The sequence below is a fragment of the Falco rusticolus genome, chromosome 3, assembly GCF_015220075.1.
Source record: "Falco rusticolus isolate bFalRus1 chromosome 3, bFalRus1.pri, whole genome shotgun sequence".
Lineage (NCBI taxonomy): Eukaryota > Metazoa > Chordata > Aves > Falconiformes > Falconidae > Falco > Falco rusticolus.
The window spans coordinates 110,473,476-110,494,545 of record NC_051189.1 but is presented as its reverse complement, the minus strand read 5'-3'; the positions used below and the strand labels follow the sequence as shown (position 1 = coordinate 110,494,545).

The following is a 21,070-nucleotide window of genomic DNA, read 5'->3' as shown; positions in this document are numbered from 1 at the left end:
TCTTGACACCCCGTGCCAGAGCCATGCTGGCACCCACCATCCCAGCAACTGTGCTCCTGCCACCCCACACCCTGGGGACACAGGGAAGGCACCGCTGTGGCACTGGGCTCTCACAAACACCCTGGGCATGGGCAGGGCCATCACAGCCACATCCCAGCTCCAGATGGGGCCTGCCACTGGTTGTGAGGTCACTGTGCCAAACTGCCTCTAAGCACCCAAAACACTCCCAAAAATAAAACAAACCATGAAAATACCCAGCGACTGCAAAGGCAGAGCAGATGTTCCTGGGTTCCCCTGTGAATCCCCAAGCATCCCTCGCTCCCCACAGCAGCACAGAGGCAAAGGGGCACAGCTTGATCTGCCTTCGCAGCGCCAAAACCCTCGCACGGTTTCCCAAGGGCATAAATCAGCCCACAGGATGAAGATGGGCTGGGCAGCCACGTGTGCAGCTCTCCGCTCCATCCCAGCTCTGTGCAGCACACACAGCAGCTCGCCGACACTTCCCTTCCCCACCTACATACCCAAAGGCAGCTGCAGCTCCTGAGAGCAGCTCCTTGGTCTCCAAGGATGCTTTTGCCCCAAAACCGCACAAACATCCAGGGTTTCTGACCTGAAACCATCACTGCAGCAGCTCGTCAGGGCAAGTGCTTTAACTCAGCTCCAATCTTTAAAGAAATCCTCCTGTTTCCCCGCTGTAACTCCAGTTCTGCCTACAACTGACTTCCTGAAAGGACAGGAGCTGCCTTCTCTATCTGCTCGTGTGGCCACGTTAGAGAAACACTACTGGTTAGAGCAGCAGGCTCAAAATTTGTGTGAGCGAGGTTTTTCTGGCTCTTCCCATTTCAGGGGAGCCTTCAGGAGATGCTGAAATCACATTCACAAGATGGAACAGACAAGGAAATGCCAACACTAAAGATCTCTTTCCTCTTTCATTACACATTATTGAAAACGAGAACTATCAACTGCAAAAATCATGTCATTCCACTTAAGGGCCAGACTTCAATTCCGTCGATTGGTTACTGGCAAAGACACAAAATGACTCTGAGGCTGAGCATGGCTGCATCACGACGAGCTAGAGGCACTGTCTTCTGTGAGCACAGAGGCTCCGGGCCGGCACGTGCCTGTCAAAGGACCTTCCTTCACACCCGTCCCTGCTCCGTCTTGAATGTTTCCCATCGGCACAGCGCCATTCTCTGTCTTACCTCTACTTCGCAGCAAGGACAGCGTTGGCAGGTTATGTTTCTCAAGACAAACATCTCAACAGACAAAGGGCTCCAGGAGCATCAATGCCGAGCACCGGTGGGCGCAGATTTCATCCGGCCGCAGGGAAGTAATGCTCGCACTCAGCGGGCACCTCACAGCTCAGGCATCACTTGCACATGAAGAAGAATCTCTTCCGGAGAAAGTTAAAACAGCCTGGGATCTGCTTGTACCTCTCCTTGGCAGAGACAGCATCTGCCACCTAAGAACAGAAGGAGAGCGGTCAAGGAGTGGGACGCTTCTCTGAGCTGTGCATCAGGGCACAGCCTCTCTCGTGGGAAGCATGGCAACGAGGACAGGGAATGGGACTGTGGGACAGGAGGGGGGCAGGTCTCCTCAAATGAGATGTTTTCACCCACAAAAACAAAAGGCGCTCGAGGGAATGTGGCCTTTCGGGAAACCCCGGCTGTATCAGCCACGGCTGCCCATGGTGGGTGATTCTCAGCAGGTGCCCCAACTCCCTCTTCTCCCTTTGGGTGTTCACTTAGGAGCAGATTCCCTTTCCACCCATTTTCTTCCAGACACGCCTGTCATTTCCCCATGGTTGCTTCCCTCAAGCCAAATGCCAGCCAGTGGAGAAAGGGTCTCGCGCCACTCCCCTGACATTGATGGCTGCCATGCTGCCGCCACGTGCCAAAGCAGCACCGTGACATCAGGAAAATGACAAAAAAGGAGGTCCTCTCCCCTGCCACCTCCACCTAAGACTTTTCTTCTCTTACACACAGAGACCAGGAAAGGCGTCTAGAAGTACCTACGCTCATCCCCACCTTTGGCAACTTTCTCTAGCCAACAGGGCACGCACAGGAAAGCATTTGTTAGCCACATGGGTTCCACATTCCCTGCGTGTTGTGCTCCTCGCTCAATGGGACACACGAACACAAACATGGCATCATCTTCCCAAGGGCGAGATGCTCCTCAGGACTTACCACGGTGTGATGGGAGCACCAGAGAGAAAAAGAGCACCTGCAGAGATTTCCAGGCACAAGAGACCTGGCGGGACTTCCCCAAGGATGTGCTCTGCCTGGACACGTGGTGGCACGCTTATGACGGTGCCCACAGTGCCATCAGCTTGGGCTTTTGAGAATGGGGTGAGCCATGTCATTTCTTAGCAGTTTCCTCGGAAAAAAATTATAGTCCCTACATCCCAGATAACTTTTCTCTAGAGAAACCTCAAGGCAGTTTTTGGCAGATTGAGGCCAGATGTTTTCTTTGTTATTAGACCTCTACCCAGTAGCTCCAACTAGCCACTGCCCCAACTGAATGCTCAAGACCATCCTTGCTGGTTTTTAAGCATAGGCCTCCACGTCCTGGCTGATCGCAGCTCTCACTGCTTCTTTCATACAACTACAAAAAGCAGGGAAAAAAAATAAGGCATTTACCTGCAGCAACATGTTCAGCAGGTGTTCTGAATGGGCATACTGCTCCAGCACAGCGTCCAGTGCTTCCACATACCACGAGCCACTCGATGCCTCCCTCCAGGAGACAAAACCTGCAGAGAAAGAACGAGAACATTTCTGCTAAAGCCAGTCTTCTGTTCTCGCCTGACCGAGTCACTGCCGCTCCCTGGGTGCTGTCTCGGATGGAGCCAGTTGCCCCTAACTGCCCCTGACTTTGGCTGCAAAGCTTCAACCTTCTTGGCTAATCCCCCTGTAGCTGGCAAAGGATTTGCGTGGGCTGGCTCACCTGGAAAAGTTGAGTAGGAGACCAAGATATCACTGGGTGTGGGCAAACTGGCTATGGCATCTGGCTCGTCCATGTTCCCCGACAGACCCCGAAAAGGAGTCGCGTCCGACTCCAAAGCACCTCCAGGAGCTTCATCTCTGGGCAACTTGTAATCCACCGTGACGCCTTGATCTTTTTGCTCTGCAAAAAAAAGGCAACAAGACAGTCCCTAAAGTTCATCTTACTCCAGCGTTCACCGATAGTACATCTTCTGTTAGGATGATAAAAACATGTGTAACAAAAAAAAAAAAAAAAAAAAAGAATAAAAGGTCTCTGACGACACCAAGCTTTTTGGCCCTTTGGCTGTGCTGGTTGAAATGGAGCCACTGGCAACTCACACCAAAGCCCTCGGAGAATCACTGCAGTTGGAAAATACCTTTATGATCATCCTGTCCAACTGTAAAACACTGTCTTGAAACAAAAAGTACTGTGCCAGACATCTTACTACTGGGATGGGGTGGAATATACATAAATATATCCTGTGGCCATCAGCTGAATTACTCTATGCTAGTAATTTAGTGAAGGCCTAAATGTGCAGCGAATGTCCCTCTGTGCTTTTTAAAAAGGTCTGTTTTCCTGAGAGATATCTGGGAAATATATTCAGTTGGCTACTTCAGGGATGTAAGAGTCTTCCTCCAACCTGGGAGGGGGAAACCGAAAATACTCCCTCATCCCATCAAATACCTAGCCTGTCAGCCAGTTGGTAAAAATTGCCTTGGCATCTGCAGAGCCCAAAACAAAAGGTTTGAGGAGGTGAGGACAATCTCCTTAAAAGTCAATTCAAGGAGTTTGGGATGGCAAGTTTACCCAACCTTTGTCTGAAAAGGAGTTTCATGCTTTCGACCCATTTGCACAGACCTTCCACTGGGAAAACTCCCTGAGGTCTGCGTTTCCCTGCCAGCTTCACAGCCCAAGACCTGGAGCAGGTGCTTGGTGTGCACCGCAGTTGCTCCCCTCCTTCTTTCCCGCATCCCTTCCATACAGAAAAACCGTTCTGGCACGCACAGATCAGCCCCACCCTCCTTCGAGAAGCCGGTGTCCGAGCCTTCAGACTCCATCTGCACCAGTGGTCAGGATACATGGCCAAAGGCAAGAGAAGAGAGCCAGAGAGACAGGTGACGAACAAAAAGGAACAACAGGCCAAAGCCTAACCGCGTCTCTGAAGCCTGCTCACGCCCAACAGCCAATTCGCCACCAGAACCGAAACAAAGATTCACCTCCGCCACAGGCCTGGATGAAGAAGAGTTTGGGCTTTCCTCTCAAGCTCGGGCAATTGGACCCATTGAAATAGTTCACAATCTTTTCTATTGGAATGGGTTTTCCATCCGTTCCGTAAACGGCTCCGGGAAACTGAATATGGCTCGTCTGTAAGAGGAAAATCCAGGAGCTAGTAAGGCGGAAGGCAAGGCCAGTTCCGAGGGAGCCCTAAAGGCACCAGACCAAATCTCACTTCCTCGTGTTGGTGTGAAGGCGTGCACCACGCCAGGGCGAGGTGACACCCGGGAGTCGTTTGACATGTTCTGAAACCCAGCCATCCAACTCCTCCCGTTATCCACCTCCTATCCCACCTCCTCCAGCGACAGGGTTCTTCATCCTCTGGGATAGTGGGCATGTAACACGCCCCATCTTCATAACAACTTCTCTCCTCATCCTTTGAGGCCTCTGCCTTGCAAGGAACAGGCTTTACAACTAACTGTGTCTCCTCCATCAGAGCCAGAGAAACAGGAAGGACCAAATGACTATGGCATCAGGGTTCACGCTACCTCCCTTCACTCACAGCCTGGCGTTTGGCTCTGTGTTATACACCCCAGCCTCCAAAATGGACCACGCTTGTCCACAGGCAACACCAGACGAGCTGGGAAAGCTCCGTTTTCTTTCACCCAGATAGGAGAACATAACTCCTTGCAATGTACTGTGGCAGCAGAACAGCCCTCAGATCAGTCACAACAGACCGCTTCCCTCTCTCCCGCCCCGTGGGGAATCAACCCCTGCCCACGCAGGCAGCCAGCCTAATGAGGAAAAGGAGAGATGCGACGAACCCACCTGACAGCCATGGGAAAGGATGACCACCACGCAGCAGTCCAAGGCACTGTGGTCCCGCCGTGCCAGCTTCAGCAGCTCCAAAATCATTTCCTACATGGAGAATGTCATGGTAAGCACTTTTTCAAACCATACCTCAGCCACAAATTACTGCCGGGCTGGCTCTTATCCATCCATTGCAGCTGCACTGCTCAGAAAGATCTGGTCCATCTCTTGGCCACAGAATAACCCACACCCCACATACAGGCAGCAAAAGGCAGCAGTGTTTCTGTGGCTCCACCTTATTTAACATTAGTTACTTTAATTACATAGGTTTCTCTCCTTGCTGCGTTCTTTGTGACACAGCAACGTAAACCAAACTACACTTCCATGCGATTTAGCCACTGAAAAGCACTACTGCCAATTAAGGGCCAGCAGGCGAGCAGAGAACCTCGTTCTACATTTGACAGCTGATCCAGATGACTAAGCTCCCCCTGCCACTTCCAGTAATGGCCGAGGACCGTAGGGACAGGCAACTTGCATCCCCAGCCGCACACAACCCAGGGGCTGGCAGAGCTACACAGAGTAACAGGCTCAGCTGCTTCCCTACAGATCGCAAGGAGGAATCAAAGTTCAGGCAGAAGGGTGAAAGCACGCAAGGGCCTCTCTCCTGCAATCACAGCTCGACAGTAACAAAGAGGATGCAAGTGGTCGATTATTTCTTTGCACAGCACAAGCTGGGGCTTTCGGCGTGCTGCCACCACAGGGGTACAGCCCGCAACACATGACAGCAGTCACTTCCAGGGGCTTGCCACTCGTCCCTCGTGTTAGCTGGACACGGTCGGCCTCACCTGAGCTTTCAGATCCCGTCGAGTCTGGACGTCAAAGCACAAGGCCTTAAAGCGCTTCTCCAGCTTCTTGCAGTCCACGTCAGAGCCATATCGAGTTGACAGATCCAATTCTGAATCTCTACTGAAGTTGACGTTATTAAGGATCAGGCAGTGTCCGCATGGGTTTGCTTTCAGTTCATAAACCTGCAAAGCACACACCGCAATTAAACACCCTCTTATTTGGAGTTCTTACTGGCTAATCCGTGGGACATGGTGCCAACGAGCAAGGCAATTCCTTCAAGCAGCTCATTTCACAGGTTTTGCGTTTCCCCAGGCCGACGGCAAGATAAGAGCATCTGCTCTCCACACACACGTCATTATCAGCTGCTGGGGAACACAAACCCACCTGCCAGATCGGGGACCACCTTTGTGGAAAACTGGCCACTGCTTTACCCACAGCGTCTCCCATGGCAAGTTGAAGATCCTGGGAGGTTTCTTTAGGCATTGCCACCAAACCTCACCATGAGAGTCCACGTAAGGAGCCAAGAGAACAGGCAGATAACTCTCCCGGAGACTCAGCTCTACCATCAACAACAGCACCACGGCAATTTTACAAAAGCTACCCAAACACCCACACCACTACAGCCAGGAGCTTTACACATACATGGCCAAACCGTTCCCTGTGTGTCAGACACCCACAGGCTATCGGAAGGCAACTCCAGACACATTCACGATACCCACTTCCCTGTGCATTTCCCAATGCGCCAAAGCACACTGCACACCTTCATCTCTATTTTCCTGGCATCCGCCTCTCAATGTTATGATTACTAAGTCTAAACACCACTTTGCAGACAACACACGACTCAGTGCATTCAGAAATTAAGCATAAGTATTAACTCTAAGATACATTATTTTTGTCACAGCTGCAATAATCTTTATGGAGGAGCCGGCTAATGATTTACCTGCCCCAAGCCCCTATCAGCCCTGTTACAGCAGCATCGGCCTCGGAGCTATCACTCAGATAACACAAAGCAAGAACCAGCTATCCCAGGGTTATTTTCAGTAGCCACCCACAAGGCATGGAGCTTTGGCTTAATAGGGAACACTTCGGGAATGCCTAAACAAGTACTTACCAGGTCATGGTTCCTTTTATCAATGTCCAGACCACCTACAACACACAACAGACACACAGTAGTTAGCCCTCCACTCTCCACGATGATACATCGTACACTTTCCACTCCAATTTCATAGAGATCCTTCTCTGCCACCTGTGATGTGTCAGCACCACATACCAACTCCCCCTTCCCGCCCGCCGCATGGCAGAAATGAGCGCTCAGCATGCCCTCTCTCTGGAAGAGCCGGGATGCAGCTTACCCCAGGCTGGTGCAGGAGGTATTCGAGGTCTTTCACTCTCAGCTTGGACTGGGATGGACAAACGTGCAGGAAAGTTCCCATATGTAACAACACAGAACCGTCAGACTTTGTGTTCTCCCCCTTCACATTTCATGCTCCAAATAAACAAGCCAGGGTCCCCAGAAGGACCCAAGCCAACAGCCACCTGTCACAGTAGCCCTGTGGCAAGGCTGCGATACACCATCACATCCATTTTCCCCTTCCCAGCGTTCAACGGACTAAGGTTTCTTCTTACAACTGCAACGGCTGCATCTGCTCACAGATTCAGCAGAGCACAAGGTGGTGAAGACATTACAAAATCTGTTTTCACAGAGGTACTGCAGAGGTCATATGCAAAAATACAGAGAAGGAAGCTCCTCACACTGCAAGCACATAGCCCAAGCTCAAAGGCTTCCACTGCTGGAAAGCATGATGTTCTTTCAACAGCTCTGCATAGTCCCCTCTATGAGCCACGCTCCAGGACAACAAAAACCAGGACTTTGCACGCTAACACCCATGGCAAGAGGGATCCCAGCTGCCACACCCCAAGCTACTGTTTGCCCAGAAAAGACTGTGCCCTTGATACTTACTTTTATTACGCTTCTCTCTATGTAAGTCCAGCTCGACAGGCCTCAGGTCTATCGGCTGCAGTGGTGCTGGCAGGCATTCGCACTCCTCAATCAGCATGTCCGCGAGGTCACCCTGTCCAGTGTCCCGCAGGATCGAGAGGAATACAGGAAAAGCCTGCTTCCCTCGAGTCTCCAGGTCGATGACCAGCTGCCGGGCTTGCTCTCCTCGGCTGCCGGCGCTCTGCAGAGGAGGAAAGCCCAGGCACGTTTCCCCAGGCTGAGGCACACCACCTGGCCGGCTGTTCCAGCTGGCACCCAGAGAGGGGAACCGTGTGGATGCATGCTGAGCACACCTCCCCGGGGCAAGCGAGACCAAGAGCCAGCGGACAGCCATAGAGACCCCCCAGCAGCCACCCCAACCCCAGCCCTGACCCCTTCCATCCACCCAGCCCTGCTGAGGACACGTAGCTGCAGCCCACCGTCAGGCTTGGAGGGAAAGGCAGGAGGGGGCACCCCCAGCCCCTACCCAGGGGACACAGTGGCACCCCCCAGCTCGTCGGCAGTGCACGGGACAAGGTAAGACACCCCCAGGCCTGTCCCCAGTAACAAGAAGGGAAATGGGGGGCCTGTGCCTGGCACTGGCTGGGGCAGGGGGCAGTTCTTACACCTCTTACCTGCAGGGCCTGGGCTGGGGAGAGACAAGGGCCACTCCCGAGGCCTGTCACCAGGCCGAGGGGACACACAGCTCTCCCTCGGGCCTGTCACGGGGTTGAGGGGACACAGAAGCCTCCCTTCAGCCTGTCACCAGGGTGACAGGACACCGGGCCCTGCCTTGGGTCTGTCACCGGGCTGAGGAAACACAGGGGCCACCCCCCTTGGGTGAGGGGACATGGAGGTCTCCTTAGGCCTGTCACTAGGGTGAGGGAACATGGGGCCACCCTTCTCCAGGTCTGTCACGAGGGTGAGGGGAAACAGGGCCTTCCCTTGGGCCTGTCACCAGTGCTGAGGAGACACGGGGGCCTCCCCCGAGCCTGTCACTAGGCTGAGGGGACACAGGGGCCACCCCCCCGGGGTGAGGGGACACGGAGGCCTCCCCCAGGCCTGTCACTACGCTGAGGGGACACAGGGGCCACCCCCTTGGAGCTAAGGGGGCACGGGAACCACCCAGCCCGTGCCTGTCCCCGCGGGGCGGGGTCCCGGGGGCCGCCCCCAGCCCACCTGGATCTCCTCGACCATGGGGCGGGTGAAGAGGCCGCGCTGCTCCAGCGGGTCCCAGAGCGGCGCCACCCGCAGCGCCTCCACCAGCCGCGGCCGCCCGCGCCGCAGGGCCCGCCGCTGCGCCTCCTCCATGGCGGCGCCGCTCTGCCCTCCCGCCTCGCTGACCGGAAGCGGCGCCGTCTCTATGGTGACGGCGGGGCGGGCGCGCCGGAAGCGGCGGCGCAGGGTGGCTGAGGGCGGCCCGTCCGCGGCCCTCGCCGCTCCCCGCCGCGTCGGTCCCCGTCCCGGCCCCGCTCCCCGCCGAGCCCTCGCCGGAGCCATGGAGCTGGGGCGGGCGGGCCTGGCCTGGGCCGCCGCCCTGCTGCTGGCGGCCCTGGGAGCGCAGGCCGCGGCGGCGGGGGACTTCGACCCGTACCGCATCCTGGGGGTGGGCCGGAGCTCCAGCCAGGCCGACATCAAGAAGGCCTACAAGCGGCTCGCCCGGGAATGGTACGTGCCTCCCCCTCGGTCCCGACCCGGGGCGGCCGGACACACGGACCCCGGGGCGGCCGGACACACGGACCCCGGGGCGGACCGCGTCCCAGAGCCGGGCAGCAGCGGGGAGCGCAGCCGGGCCGTGGCGTCAGCCGCCTCCCCCGGCTGTCTGCGTCCGGCGGGGCTCCGCGGGCGGCCGGAGATGAGCGCCGGGTCCTGCTCGCAGGCCAGGGGTCATCCCAAGACGGAGCGGCCGCCTTCCCGTGAGCCGCAGTACTCGTCAAACCCTCCCGGGGCCTGGCTGCGGGGGAGGAGGTTCTCCCTGGCTCAGCTGGGACCTCCACAGGTCTGACTGGCGGTGAGACATCGACACCAAAGGGCAACGCGGCCCCCACGCCGACACCCAAGGGCAACTGGGCCATGGAAGGGAAGCGCATGGGATCCACAAATATCACACGCTGAGGAGCGGGCTCAAGGCACGGCCGCAGAGCTTTGAGAGCCTGCGTGGCTCTGCCCCAGACGTCCCCGAGGGCTGTGGTGGGAGGTGTTTTTCAGGAAGAAGCCAGTAGCTATGTAGGGCAGCAGCCAAGGGACACATCGCCATAGTAGGTGGGCAAAAGACGTGCTCCCTCGGCCTGGGCTTGGGCCGTTGGCGAGGGATCGGACAGAGGAACAGGGCCTGCAGGCGTGCATCCCAGTGCTGCGTTTTGGGAGGGTGGGAGAGCATGTGCCAGGTAGAAAACATGATCTCGGCCTCGGTGGGTGCTGCTGCGCACCCCACCTGTCCATGTCCTGCTTGCCAACAGCTCACCATGCCCCCGCAGGGAACTGCTGACCCCTTTTCCCTCCTGTTCTGCCTCGTAGGCACCCTGACAAAAACAAGGACCCTGGAGCAGAAGACAAATTCATCCAGATCAGCAAGGCCTACGAGGTAACATGCCCTTCTTGCTATACCCTGCCATCGTTAAAAGTTAAGCGACCTTATTTTTCCGGATGCGGCTTTGTGCTTTTCTGCGTACATCCACACAGGAAAGGCGCTCAACCCTGTGGAGGCAGACACTACCAACCAGGAAAGTTTCCTCCACCTTCTCAACAGAGAGCTGCTGGACATCACCAGCGTGGCCTCCATCGCAGTCATTTTGTGACTGGTCTGCCCTGTTCTCACTAAAAAGCCTCAAACGAGGGAGGAGTGGCCACTCACTGAGCCCCGTGTGGCTGGGCGGCCATCTCATCTGTGTCATGTGTACATATAAGTGCTTTGGGGGTGATGTAAGCAGCGTTACTCACCACAGGGCTTTACTCGCTTCACGTGATGCTTTGCATAAGCAGTAATTTGCACATCGCTCCTGCATGGCTCTCAAAATTGGCCACCTTGGTTTGAGGCAGCTGACCTGATGCTGCTGCAGCCAGTAGGCCCAGCCCACAGAAATAAAAGCAAATTCTCATCTCCCAGCTGAAAACTGCAGTTCTTCTGTGGGGCTTCCAGCTACTCGGCAAAACTTGTGGCACTTCCCGATGTGCCGAGAAAGCCCTCAACCTTCAAGCAGATGCCAGCAAAAGCTGCTCCGGAAAAGTAGTGTCAGTGCTGAGATGGCATGATGTTTGGGCTCAGGGAGCAGTCGGTGTCTGCAATGGGTACAGTGGCCTTGATTTACAGGCTCCTTTCCTTTGGCTTTTTTTACCCACGTTGACTGCAACGAGCCTGGAGGCCGCACGATAGCTCCCTTCTCCAGAACACTGATCCCTCCCAACACGCAGCAAAAGCTACACATTCTCTCATAGCCCATAATTTATTGAGGGAGTATTGTCAGGGAAGTTCCCCCTCCTGGTTTCAGGTGAGCATTCTTCTATCGTCTCCTTCCCAGATCCTCTCCAACGAGGAAAAGAGGGCAAACTTTGACCGCTATGGAGATGCCGGGGAAAGCCAGGGCTACTCTCCGCACCAGCATCGCCAGTTCCACCACTTCCATGAAGGCTTCTATTTCGACGAGTCCTTCTTTCATTTCCCTTTTAATTCGGAGAGGCGTGACACCTCTGATGAGAAGTATTTGCTCCATTTTTCCCACTACATCAATGAAATCGTTCCGGATAGTTTCAAGAAACCTTACCTCATCAAAATAACCTCAGACTGGTGTTTCAGCTGCATCCACATTGAGCCTGTGTGGAAAGAAGTTGCTCAGGAGCTGGAGGCACTGGGTAAGGACGAGGCCGTTGAGGCTGGGCATGCATCAGTTGCCCGGTGAGGCTGTGGTGATCACCGTGGGCTTTGGGGGACCACATTTACGCTGTAGATTTCCTCAGGGGTTGAGCCTAAGGCTTTCCCAAACATTACTGACACCGTAATCAATGAGGCTACGGCTTAGAAGGTGGAAAACCCAGGCCCCTAGATCGCAAGGGCAAGGCACCTTTTCTCCTGACCGTGCGGCTGGCAGCTTGGTCCAATGCTGACGATAATAGGTGGCGGCGGGGCTGAGGGCTGACTGCACCGCTACGGGTTTAGGCTGCCAGCCTAAGTGCTGTGTTGCTCTTGGTCCTGCACTCAGATGGCTCTGATAGGCAAAGATCCCTGCAGAATACGTCCTCTGCTTGAGGGCTGCTGCCATCCCGTAAGTTTTGCGATTTACAGCATGTGGCATTTGGACACCCAGCAGGTATTTATTTTGTACTCGCCCCTCCACGCCCAGCTTCCTCATTCTCCCCACAGACATCATCTGTGTGCATGCATTTGCAGGAAAACAAACTCGACAGACATCAGGAGACAAAGGCCTTGTAGTTCCTGCTTGCTAAGGTTTTTCTACTTGAGGTTTTAGCATAGCACATGGAATACCAGTGGCCAGTGGAAAAGAGGACAGCATGTGCTCTCCCTCTCCCCATAGATAAAGCTATGAGTTTAAATGCAGTCTTGAAGGATTGCAAGTGGAGGAGAGTACAGAGTTAGGAGGGATGGTCCCATGAGTAACTCCTGAGCAGGACGCTGGGCAGTAGAATGGCTCTTCAGCTCCAATTTTCTGCTAGGCTGCCTTTCACATGAACTCGCTGTCCTTTTCCAGGAGCAGGAATCGGAGTTGTTCACGCCGGATACGAAAGACGCCTCGCCCATCACTTAGGGGCACACAGCACGCCGTCCCTCCTAGGGCTCATTAACGGGAAAATAACCTTCTTCCACAATGCCGTCGTTCGAGAAAACCTGCGGCAATTCATGGAGAACCTCCTGCCAGGGAATCTCATAGAAAAGGTATGCTCCAGTAAGGGTGTCGCGTGCCACTTCTCACATCCATCTGGATATGCATCTCTCTTCAGCTGTTTTGGTGGCTGACCCATTTAATTTGGCCCCCGAGCTGATGTGTGTCCCTAGCACATGAAGATCCAACAGGTTGGCAGGGCATTTTAAGAGCTGTCATTACAGATTTCACTCCCCTTCTTCCTCGGGCTGTCATCCAGCTGATGAGGGACTGCACGGCAGCTCGTAGGTGTTGTCTGCTAAAACTCACTGAGATCCCAGAGTCCCATGGTTTGTTTTGTCCGGTTTTGATTCAGACCTTGGACAGTGGAGCTGGCAGCATGATCCCTTTCAAAGATATAGGGAACACCTGTTGCAGACAAAATTCCTGCATTTCAGCCTTGCTTGGTCATTTGGGGCAGCATCTGAGAGCGCCTACCTCCCCTTTTCAGTGTGACATGGCCAGGTCAGGCCCTGTAGTGCTCTCACCTGCCTGTCGTCTGCTCAGCGCCTCATTCCCCTCCCCTCGTGTTCCTGCGGGGTCTTCAGCGAGGGCCACTTCTCTTTACAGATGCCTGTAAAGCCTTGGCTTCGCACCATATATAAAACATATGGTCCTGATGAACAGTTAGGAGAGCACAAGTGGCACCAGTATTGTCTTGAAACTGCATCGGCAGAGGGTGCAATAACTGGGATGGTTGGTGGGGAGTTGAGATGGATGGTTTTAATTCACTGCCTATACCAAAAAAGCACAGAGCAAGCACGCCTGTTGTTGTTGTTGGAAAGGTGAACCCACAGTCTGCTTTCTGTAACGCCCTGACAGCTTTTTCAGGCTCGATTCCCCTTCAGACATGACAGTAGGGCATCATGTGTGCCTTCGTCAGAGGCTCCACTAACATTCTGATTCTATTTAAAGATTACAGATAAAAACTACATCCGCTTTCTCTCCAACTGGAAGAAAGAAAACAAGCCCCACGTCCTCCTATTTGATCATATGCCAGTTGTCCCGTTATTATACAAGGTAATGCGATTTCTGTCACTGTGCCTTTGACTTGCTAATAAATCCTGCTATGCCAAAAGAAAATGCCGTATCGCTGTGAGCAGAGGCGGACCGATGCCGCTTAGTACTACTGACTGGTTCTAGGAGAGCAAGCTGATTTGCGTCAGTTGAAAACAGCGTGGCCAGGTGACCGACTGCGTTGGGGGTCAGTTTCTCTGCCCTGCCACGGATGTACCCTTAGCAGACATGAAGGCACGGGTGGGTTTCAGAGGCAGTGGCAACAAGAGACAGGAACTAACCTTTACTGGTAGTGAGCGATCTTTGCAGCAGAGCTCCTTTGGGTACCCAAAAGCCTGTTTGCTGTGAACCCCCTGCTACCATGCGAAAGGTCAGGCTGTAAAAGCCAGCTGGGGTCCGTTAAGGCTCCCTGTATGATAACTAAGGGGATGCAAACTGGGCTTCAGCGAGGGTGAGGCAGGGCTCTTGCCTCTTAAAGCGTGTGCCTGACAACCTTTAACACAGCAGGAGGCATGCTCAAAGCAAAGTCACCTCAGGCACGTGCAGAGGGGAGAAAATGCTGTTTTGCTGTCTCACATAAACACATGCTGGTGCTTTCTTCCCATCCAGCTGACTGCCTTTGCATACCGAGATTACTTGTCCTTTGGTTACGTCTATGTCGGACTCCGAGGCACGGAAGAGCTGTCCCGTCAGTACAACATCAACGTCTACACTCCCACCATGATGGTCTTCAAGGAGCACATCGACAGGCCCGCCGATGTGGTGCAGGTACGGCTCGGAGCCCCCTCCGGGAGCTTCTGCCAAACAGACACCCAGGTTTTCTGACTTAGCTTGTGACGAGAGGTCAGTCAGTGGCAGGCGTCAAAGCAAAGAGTGTTCAGAGTGTTCGTTGTCAGCATAAACTCTGGCTTCAGCAGCAGGGAAAAGCAAGCCTGAGGAGAGAAGAAGCTCACCAGGCTTCAGCTACGGTGTCTGGTCTTTTGAGGAGGGTGGCCACAAGTAGCTGCTTGGTCTCAGGGCTTCAAAACGTCTTGGGTGATTTCCAGGAAGACCATGGTGGCTGGCAGCCTTTGGGCACGAACATCACAGCAGCTTTGCTCTCCTCGTCCGGCTTGGTTCTGACCTTGGATTTCTTTGTCCTCACCAGGCACGAGAGATGAAGAAGCAGCTCATCGATGACTTCCTTTCCCAGAATAAGTTCCTCACAGTGGCCAGACTCACCAGCCAGAGGCTGTTCCAGGAGCTGTGTCCTGTGAAGAAGTCTCACCGTCAGCGAAAGTAAGGCTCCGTGGGGGACACATCCCCCCATTTTGTTCCCCGGGGCGCTGGGGCTGCTTCTAAAGCCACTTGTTTGATTCTGAGCAAGCAGGGGAACAAATGCATTGCATTACGTTCAGTATCCATGTTGCAGGATGGGGTTCTGGCTAGGGGAAAGTGGATGCTTGTTTCCTCTCATTTCCTAAATGGCTCTTAACCCTCTCGTCATGTTGCCTAGGCACTGCGTGGTCTTGCTTACTGGAGAAGGTGACAAGTTTGCTGCAGCTTATGACGCATTTTTGACTTTTGCTGTGGCCAACACAAAAGACACACTGAAGTTTGTGCACATCTATAATGATCGGCAGCCGGAATTTGCCGACACCTTGCTGATGGACGAGGAGAAGTATAAGGGAAAATCATCTGTGAGGGTTCCCCTTTTTTTTTCTTTTTTCCCATCCTCCCCCTTTCCTTTCACCTGTTCTAATTCGCATCACTTTGGGCAGGAGGCTATACCTTGATCTGACTCCCAATTCTGGGCAGTGATTTGAAGCGTAATATCTGTCTAGAAAACCGTACCTTCCCCAGACTGACATCTGCGCTGTTACTGCCTCGTCCAGGTGGTCATTCTGGAGAGACGCAACAATGCTGGGAAGGTCGTCTATAAAGCCTTGGAGGAAGCCTGGCAAGGCAGCAAAGAGGACAACTTCATCCTCCTGGATCTTCTGGACCAGCTGAGGACAGACCCCAGCCTTCTCTCATTGGAGACCGTTCTGGCAGACCTGAATGACGAGCTCGCTCCCGTAAGCACGTGGCCTTTCCAGCTGCCCAACCACTGCATCCCCTTTTTCGGATAGTCCCATTGCAGCCCTTCACAGGCATTATTTAGATTTTAAAATACCAGGGTGAGACCCCTTTCCCGCTCTTGTAGAGAAGCCTGTGGCATGCTCCAGACCTGATCAGGCCCAGGGTTTGGTTTAAGGGTTGAGAGTCCCGTCAGGGTGCTCTGGGTAGCGGGTTTGGCATTGGCTTTTTTCTTTTTCAACAGATGTTCCTTATCCGATGGCTCTACTCCATGCTGGACTATATCTCAGACTGCTGGGACAGTTTGTTTCACAGTAACTGGTACGGATTGGGTGTGAATGAGTCTTAATGGGGAGCAGGACTGCTATTACCTTGTTTCAGAGGCATAGCAGAAACAGGGTCTTATGGACAGGAATTGAGAACATACCAAAACACAGTATTCTCTCGAGCTTTAGGCAAAGAGTGGTGGTGCCACGGTGACATTAGCTTCTGCCTCGAGTATGCCATGCTTTGCCTCGAGGCTGAGCGTGGATGTTATGCTCCCAAAAACACACATCTCTCATTGTCTTTCACCTCTTCCCTGTCACTTGTTTTTAAAATGGATCGTTTAAAATGTTTTTATCCTCTTCCTATTGGGTGGGAGCAGGACAGTGCTCAAAATCTTGATTGTCTTTAAGACCCCAGGAAACCAGGCGAGTTTCTGGGGAAACCGCATGGTATTACTTGAGGTAACAGGAACTGAAATTCGAACAGAAACTGTGGGATTCACAGCCCTGACTGCTGTTTGCAAATCTTCCCCTCAGGCGAGAAATGATGCCGCTGCTGTCCTTGCTCTTCTCTGCGCTCTTCATTCTCTTTGGCACTGTCATTGTTCAGGCTTTCAGGTGAGTGCAGGCCAAAAGGTCCCAGGGGATCTTACAGTCCAGCTGATAGCTCCTCTCTCCAATCTGCAGTGCCTTAAACGCACCCAAGATAATCTTCCTTTGCAGTGATTCGAGTGACACAAGGGACTCTCCTCCCTCTGAGAAAGAAGAAAACGCTGCAAAGATGGAGAAGAACGATGCAACCTTTGGCAAAGAGAGTAACAGGTTCCCTCTCTCGTTTCTCCACACACATTTTCCACTGAAGCATCACTTGGGGGGCCTCTGGGCAGAGCAGAGCATTAGGGGGGCGGCAGAGAAGCGCCACAGTTGTACGGGCATGGCGCCTTCGTTGTGTGGGGCAGCGTGGGTGCAGTGAGAGGGGTGGGATTTGTGCTCAGCCAGCACCAAGGGCCAGCAAGGACGGGGGTGTGCAGCCTTAGTTATTACGTGATTCCTGCTGAGTGGGCCCCAGATGGCATCTTCAGGGAGAGGCGGGGAAGGTCAAGGTCTGACCGACTCGTTGAGGAAGATCCGAGTCTGGCCCTGGCACCCATTAAACAGGCTTGAACTCCAGGGCACGGGGACAGCTTGGCAGAGGACAGGGAACGGCTTTGCAGTTCCTCCATCCTCAGCCTCTCCCGGTCCCTCGTTCCCCCTTCACCTCATCACTGTCTTGTTGCAGCAGGATGCCCAAAAAGGGCTTCGTCGAGGTGACTGAGCTAACGGACATCAACTACAACAGCAACCTGGTGCGCCTGAGGCCGGGTCACATGAACGTGGTCTTGATCCTGTCCAGCTCGACCAAAACCATGCTCCTCCAGAAGTTTGCCCTGGAAGTCTACACGTTCACAGGGTAGGCCGGGGCCCTCTCCCAGGTTTCTGTTTTGGTTTTAACAGCTTGGGCAATGCCACTCTGATGACAAGTTAGCAGCGGTGTTGGCTCGTTCACCAGGAGGGAATGCTTCTAGCCAGCAAAGTGGCCTCTGCACACATCAGCAGCAACGCATCACCAAAAACCAAGCAGCCTTTCCTAGCCAGACAGGTTTGGTGCTGCTGCTGCTTGGCCGTACCCATATTTCAATGAGGAGGGTGCACGCTAGGCACTGGTCACCTGTGCTGAACGGGGTTAAAAAAGGAGCTGCGGCCACCCAGCTCTGCACCTGCCCTCATTTACCAATGCTTACCTGTCCAGTAGGAACAGTCCGACTCGGGAGGCACGTGCTAATCCCGCTTCCCCTTTACTCTTCCCCCAGGAGCAGCTCTCTTCATTTCTCCTTCCTCAGCCTGGACAAGCACCGAGAATGGCTGGAGTACTTGTTAGAGTTCGCGCAGGATGCGGCCCCCATCCCAAACCAGTATGACAAGCATTTCCTCGAACGTGACTACACAGGCTATGTCCTGGCTCTGAACGGCCACAAGAAATACTTCTGCCTCTTTAAGCCTCACCGATCCGGGGATGAGGGGGGAACCCTGGCATTATGCGAGGAGTACAATTCCTTGGTACCCGTGGAAGCCAGAGGGAAATCCTCCTGCAGCCCGGGTTCTCGATCCATTAAAAACAAATTACACAAATTGTCCTTTTGGATGGAACGCCTCCTGGAGGGTTCCTTACAGAGGTTCTATATCCCCTCGTGGCCCGCGCTAGACTGAGGGATTTTAAAGAGATTCTAACAGACACACTTTTTATGAAGATGACGAGGGACAGCTCTTTCCAGGAATACACAAACAAGCGTGACAAATGGACCTTAGGTTTTAGATGAACTCTCCTAGGGCCGGCAACTAGAAAATATCTCCCCGTGTCTGGAGCCCGGGAGCGCAGCCAAGCGCACTGAAATCCCCCCGCCGCCCACTCATCGTGCGTTTGGACACCGTACTACCGAAGAGCCAAGAAGGCCGTTTTTCCCTTCTTGTTCTGCCACATCTGCTTCCCGAGTCACCCCCAGCTCCATCTCTCAGTTGACCTCGGTTGAAGAAAACCCCATGACTCCTCTGCCCTGGCGACTTGGGCCAGACCAAACACGGCCGGTAACGCAGGTCAGGTCGTGGTTCTCTCTCCCCTTCCCCGTGTGCTTAGCCCGTGGTGCATGGTGTAACACCGGCAAGACCCTGCGGACCCTCCTGGGCCCTGCCTTTCTGAAAGGCCTCCCACCAGGCAGTCATACTTGATCAGCTTTCCCTGTGGTAAGTGAGTGAGTGTTTTAGGGTATGGTCGGGAGCATCTCCCTCGTAGCAAACTGTAGCTGGGAGTACCTGTGGTGCGGGCTGGTAGGCAATCTGCATGTTTCATGCTCATCGTATCATAGTTCCACGTGCAGCTTCACTGGCAAAACCGTAACCAGGGAGGGAAGGGGTTTTGCACGGTCGTAAATACTGTAAAAGTGTTGAGCCATTTAAACGTCACATTGAATTTTTCAGATGCCTTTCTGCTTCTGTCTATTTTAGACGATGTATCCTAGAGCCATAACTTTAACTGCGTCCTCAGATAGTAGGCGTGAGCTGCTACAAGCCAGTAGATGTGTAAAAGAAACTCTACCTAGCTGCCAGGGAGTCGGTCCGGGCTCCTTTCAAACACCCTTACACCCATAGTACAAACCTTCCTTTGTATCGTGGAACCTAATTCTTTGCCCAAGGCGTGCGGTATCATCAGACTGTCGCTTACACGCGAAGCTCCTTTTGGATTAGGCGTGGGTTTCAGATGCTGGGTTTCAGCCTCTCGCCCGTTTCCTTCCTGCCACCACCCTCGGTGTCTCAACACGCAGGCTGCCGCCTTGGGGGTTTTGTGCATTTGCGTTGGGGGGGTCTTTTTGAACTGGCAGGTCCGTGTGAAGCTAGGGCAGTCACAAAGCGTGGGCTTTGGTTTGGGCTTTGGCATTTTAGCTCCAACAGCCGCTTTTGACACCACAGTGAGGGGAAAGGGAGACCCTTTGCTGGGAAGGCGAGCAGCAGATTCGTGGCCAGACCCTCGAGGGCTAAAGCGAAGGAGCAGGGTTTCTCTGTGCGGCCAGGGCTGAAATCCGGCGGGGCTCGTTCTTCCTTTTTGCTGCTTCACACCGGCTGGCACTGGCGGTGCCTCTTCCAGCCCAGGCCCCCGTGGTACCAGGTCGCCGTTAGGCTGCGGCGGTGCCGGAGCACGGGGATCTGAGTGGGGTGGCCTTTGCCGTGGGGGCCAAACCTGACAGTAGAATGCTCAGTCAAGCACGTGGGGTTAACTCAAAGCTCGGCTGCCCCTTGCCGCCTTAGTTGCCATCGTAGCAGAGCAGCCAGTTAGAACAACTCTGCCAATCTCTGATCTAGCTGCCCATCCCATACGAAATCCAGGAATGCTCAAGTCATTTTACTGCCACTGTGACCTAGTTGCTCACAATCCCTTGGCTTGCTGTGCTTCTCCCCACCCTGGGAGCAGATTGGCGTGCTTCGACCACCACAGGTATCTCAAACACCGTGTATGATGTACTTCCAAATAAAAGCTACGATGCTACCAGCTGACCCTATGTGAGGTTACTTAATTTTAGCTCAGCCAACTCTGGGCCGCAGCTTGAACTGCTGCACGAGCGAGGCACTAAAGCAGAGGGAAGGAAGGAAGAAGGAAGGAAGGAAGAGAGACGTCTGCTCCCTGCCAAAAAGCACTGAGGCGCACATGTACCGCTGAAGTAGAGCGGGAACAAAATGCTGGCTGGATGCTGCTAGACTTCATCTTCGTTTGGCTGGAGCCATTGCCACAGTGTTCTCGTGCGCTTTCCCCGCAGCTTGCCATGCAGGACGTGGCCAGAATAGGTCTTAGCCTGGTGGCAGGCTCTGCATAACTTCTTAAGACATTTGCAAAAACAAAAGAAAATTCTCTGAGTCTCCGCTGTCTCTTCAGCTACTCAGAAACCGGAAGAAAGCCCTGGGTGTGTTTAAAAAAAAAAAGTGCCTAGCTGTGCTACAGCCAGGGAATTCAGCCCTGCCCCAAGTACAAAGAGAAAGCCCTTGGGCCTTCAAAATACAGGTCGCACGCCGCCCACTTGCTGGAATCATTTTTTCAATTATTTGTTTTTAGCAAAGGTAACCACCTCCCCTTCAGGACGGAGTTTTGGTTAAGGGGTGCTTGCGGCACTCCGGCCCTGCCGGCTGCAGCTGGAATGGGAGCACAGCTCCTGTTTAACCAGGTCAGACCAGCTTGGCTCCTGTCGCCCTTTGACGGAGAAACGTTTTGTGGGCTGAAGCAAACGCCAAACTGTTCTAAACCCCTCGTTCGGTGAGCTTTGGTGCCCGCTGCAGAGCAATGGGTGCTTCTTTCTTGTAGGAGAGTGTGGCCAGAGGCCACGTACGCCCAGGATATGTCCGCCCTCCCTCAGCAACTGCGAGCCATCGCCCCCCCCGGTAATTTCCCCCCCCCCACCTCCAGCGGCGCTCGACCCGTATCATAACATATCATCAGCAAAGCG

The 21,070-nt window shown here is 54.0% G+C and overlaps 2 protein-coding genes across 4 annotated transcripts; one reads left to right on the top strand and one right to left on the bottom strand.

Annotated features, from left to right (window-relative positions):
• Positions 1–901: 901 nt before the first annotated feature.
• CASP9 (caspase 9) lies at positions 902–9,166 on the bottom strand. Of its 2 annotated transcripts, XM_037382152.1 has the most exons (10): positions 9,011–9,166; positions 7,814–8,033; positions 7,206–7,253; positions 6,965–6,999; positions 5,853–6,035; positions 5,026–5,115; positions 4,200–4,347; positions 2,944–3,123; positions 2,640–2,749; positions 902–1,462 (listed from the first exon to the last, which is right to left on the bottom strand). In XM_037382152.1, exons 1-10 carry the CDS (start codon positions 9,140–9,142, stop codon positions 1,370–1,372), a joined length of 1,239 nt encoding a protein of 412 aa, XP_037238049.1. In that variant the 5' UTR covers positions 9,143–9,166; the 3' UTR covers positions 902–1,369. The 2 variants fall into 2 exon arrangements, with proteins under 2 accessions (XP_037238049.1, XP_037238050.1); XM_037382153.1 differs by lacking the exon at positions 7,206–7,253 and having other exon boundaries at positions 9,011–9,165.
• A 56-nt stretch (positions 9,167–9,222) lies between these two features.
• DNAJC16 (DnaJ heat shock protein family (Hsp40) member C16) lies at positions 9,223–20,473 on the top strand. Of its 2 annotated transcripts, none has more exons than XM_037382150.1 (14): positions 9,223–9,499; positions 10,349–10,415; positions 11,350–11,680; positions 12,535–12,719; positions 13,621–13,725; positions 14,332–14,490; positions 14,870–15,000; positions 15,218–15,401; positions 15,597–15,779; positions 16,025–16,101; positions 16,584–16,664; positions 16,770–16,868; positions 17,329–17,496; positions 17,897–20,473. In XM_037382150.1, exons 1-14 carry the CDS (start codon positions 9,330–9,332, stop codon positions 18,291–18,293), a joined length of 2,337 nt encoding a protein of 778 aa, XP_037238047.1. In that variant the 5' UTR covers positions 9,223–9,329; the 3' UTR covers positions 18,294–20,473. The 2 variants fall into 2 exon arrangements, with proteins under 2 accessions (XP_037238047.1, XP_037238046.1); XM_037382149.1 differs by having other exon boundaries at positions 17,326–17,496.
• Positions 20,474–21,070: the final 597 nt, after the last annotated feature.

What these genes read in the sequence shown, in the direction of transcription:
- CASP9 (XM_037382152.1), bottom strand. Translation starts at nt 9,142, where the DNA reads ATGGAGGAGGCGCAGCGGCGGGCCCTGCGGCGCGGGCGGCCGCGGCTG. An exon ending in ACCTCCTGCACCAGCCTGGG is followed by an intron (nt 7,000 to 7,205) that starts GTAAGCTGCATC and finishes TGTGTGTTGTAG; the next exon opens with GTGGTCTGGACATTGATAAA. An exon ending in CTCCTACTCAACTTTTCCAG is followed by an intron (nt 2,750 to 2,943) that starts GTGAGCCAGCCC and finishes CTTTCTCTGCAG; the next exon opens with GTTTTGTCTCCTGGAGGGAG.
- DNAJC16 (XM_037382149.1), top strand. Translation starts at nt 9,330, where the DNA reads ATGGAGCTGGGGCGGGCGGGCCTGGCCTGGGCCGCCGCCCTGCTGCTG. An exon ending in AAGCGGCTCGCCCGGGAATG is followed by an intron (nt 9,500 to 10,348) that starts GTACGTGCCTCC and finishes TCTGCCTCGTAG; the next exon opens with GCACCCTGACAAAAACAAGG. An exon ending in AGTATAAGGGAAAATCATCT is followed by an intron (nt 15,402 to 15,596) that starts GTGAGGGTTCCC and finishes TGCCTCGTCCAG; the next exon opens with GTGGTCATTCTGGAGAGACG.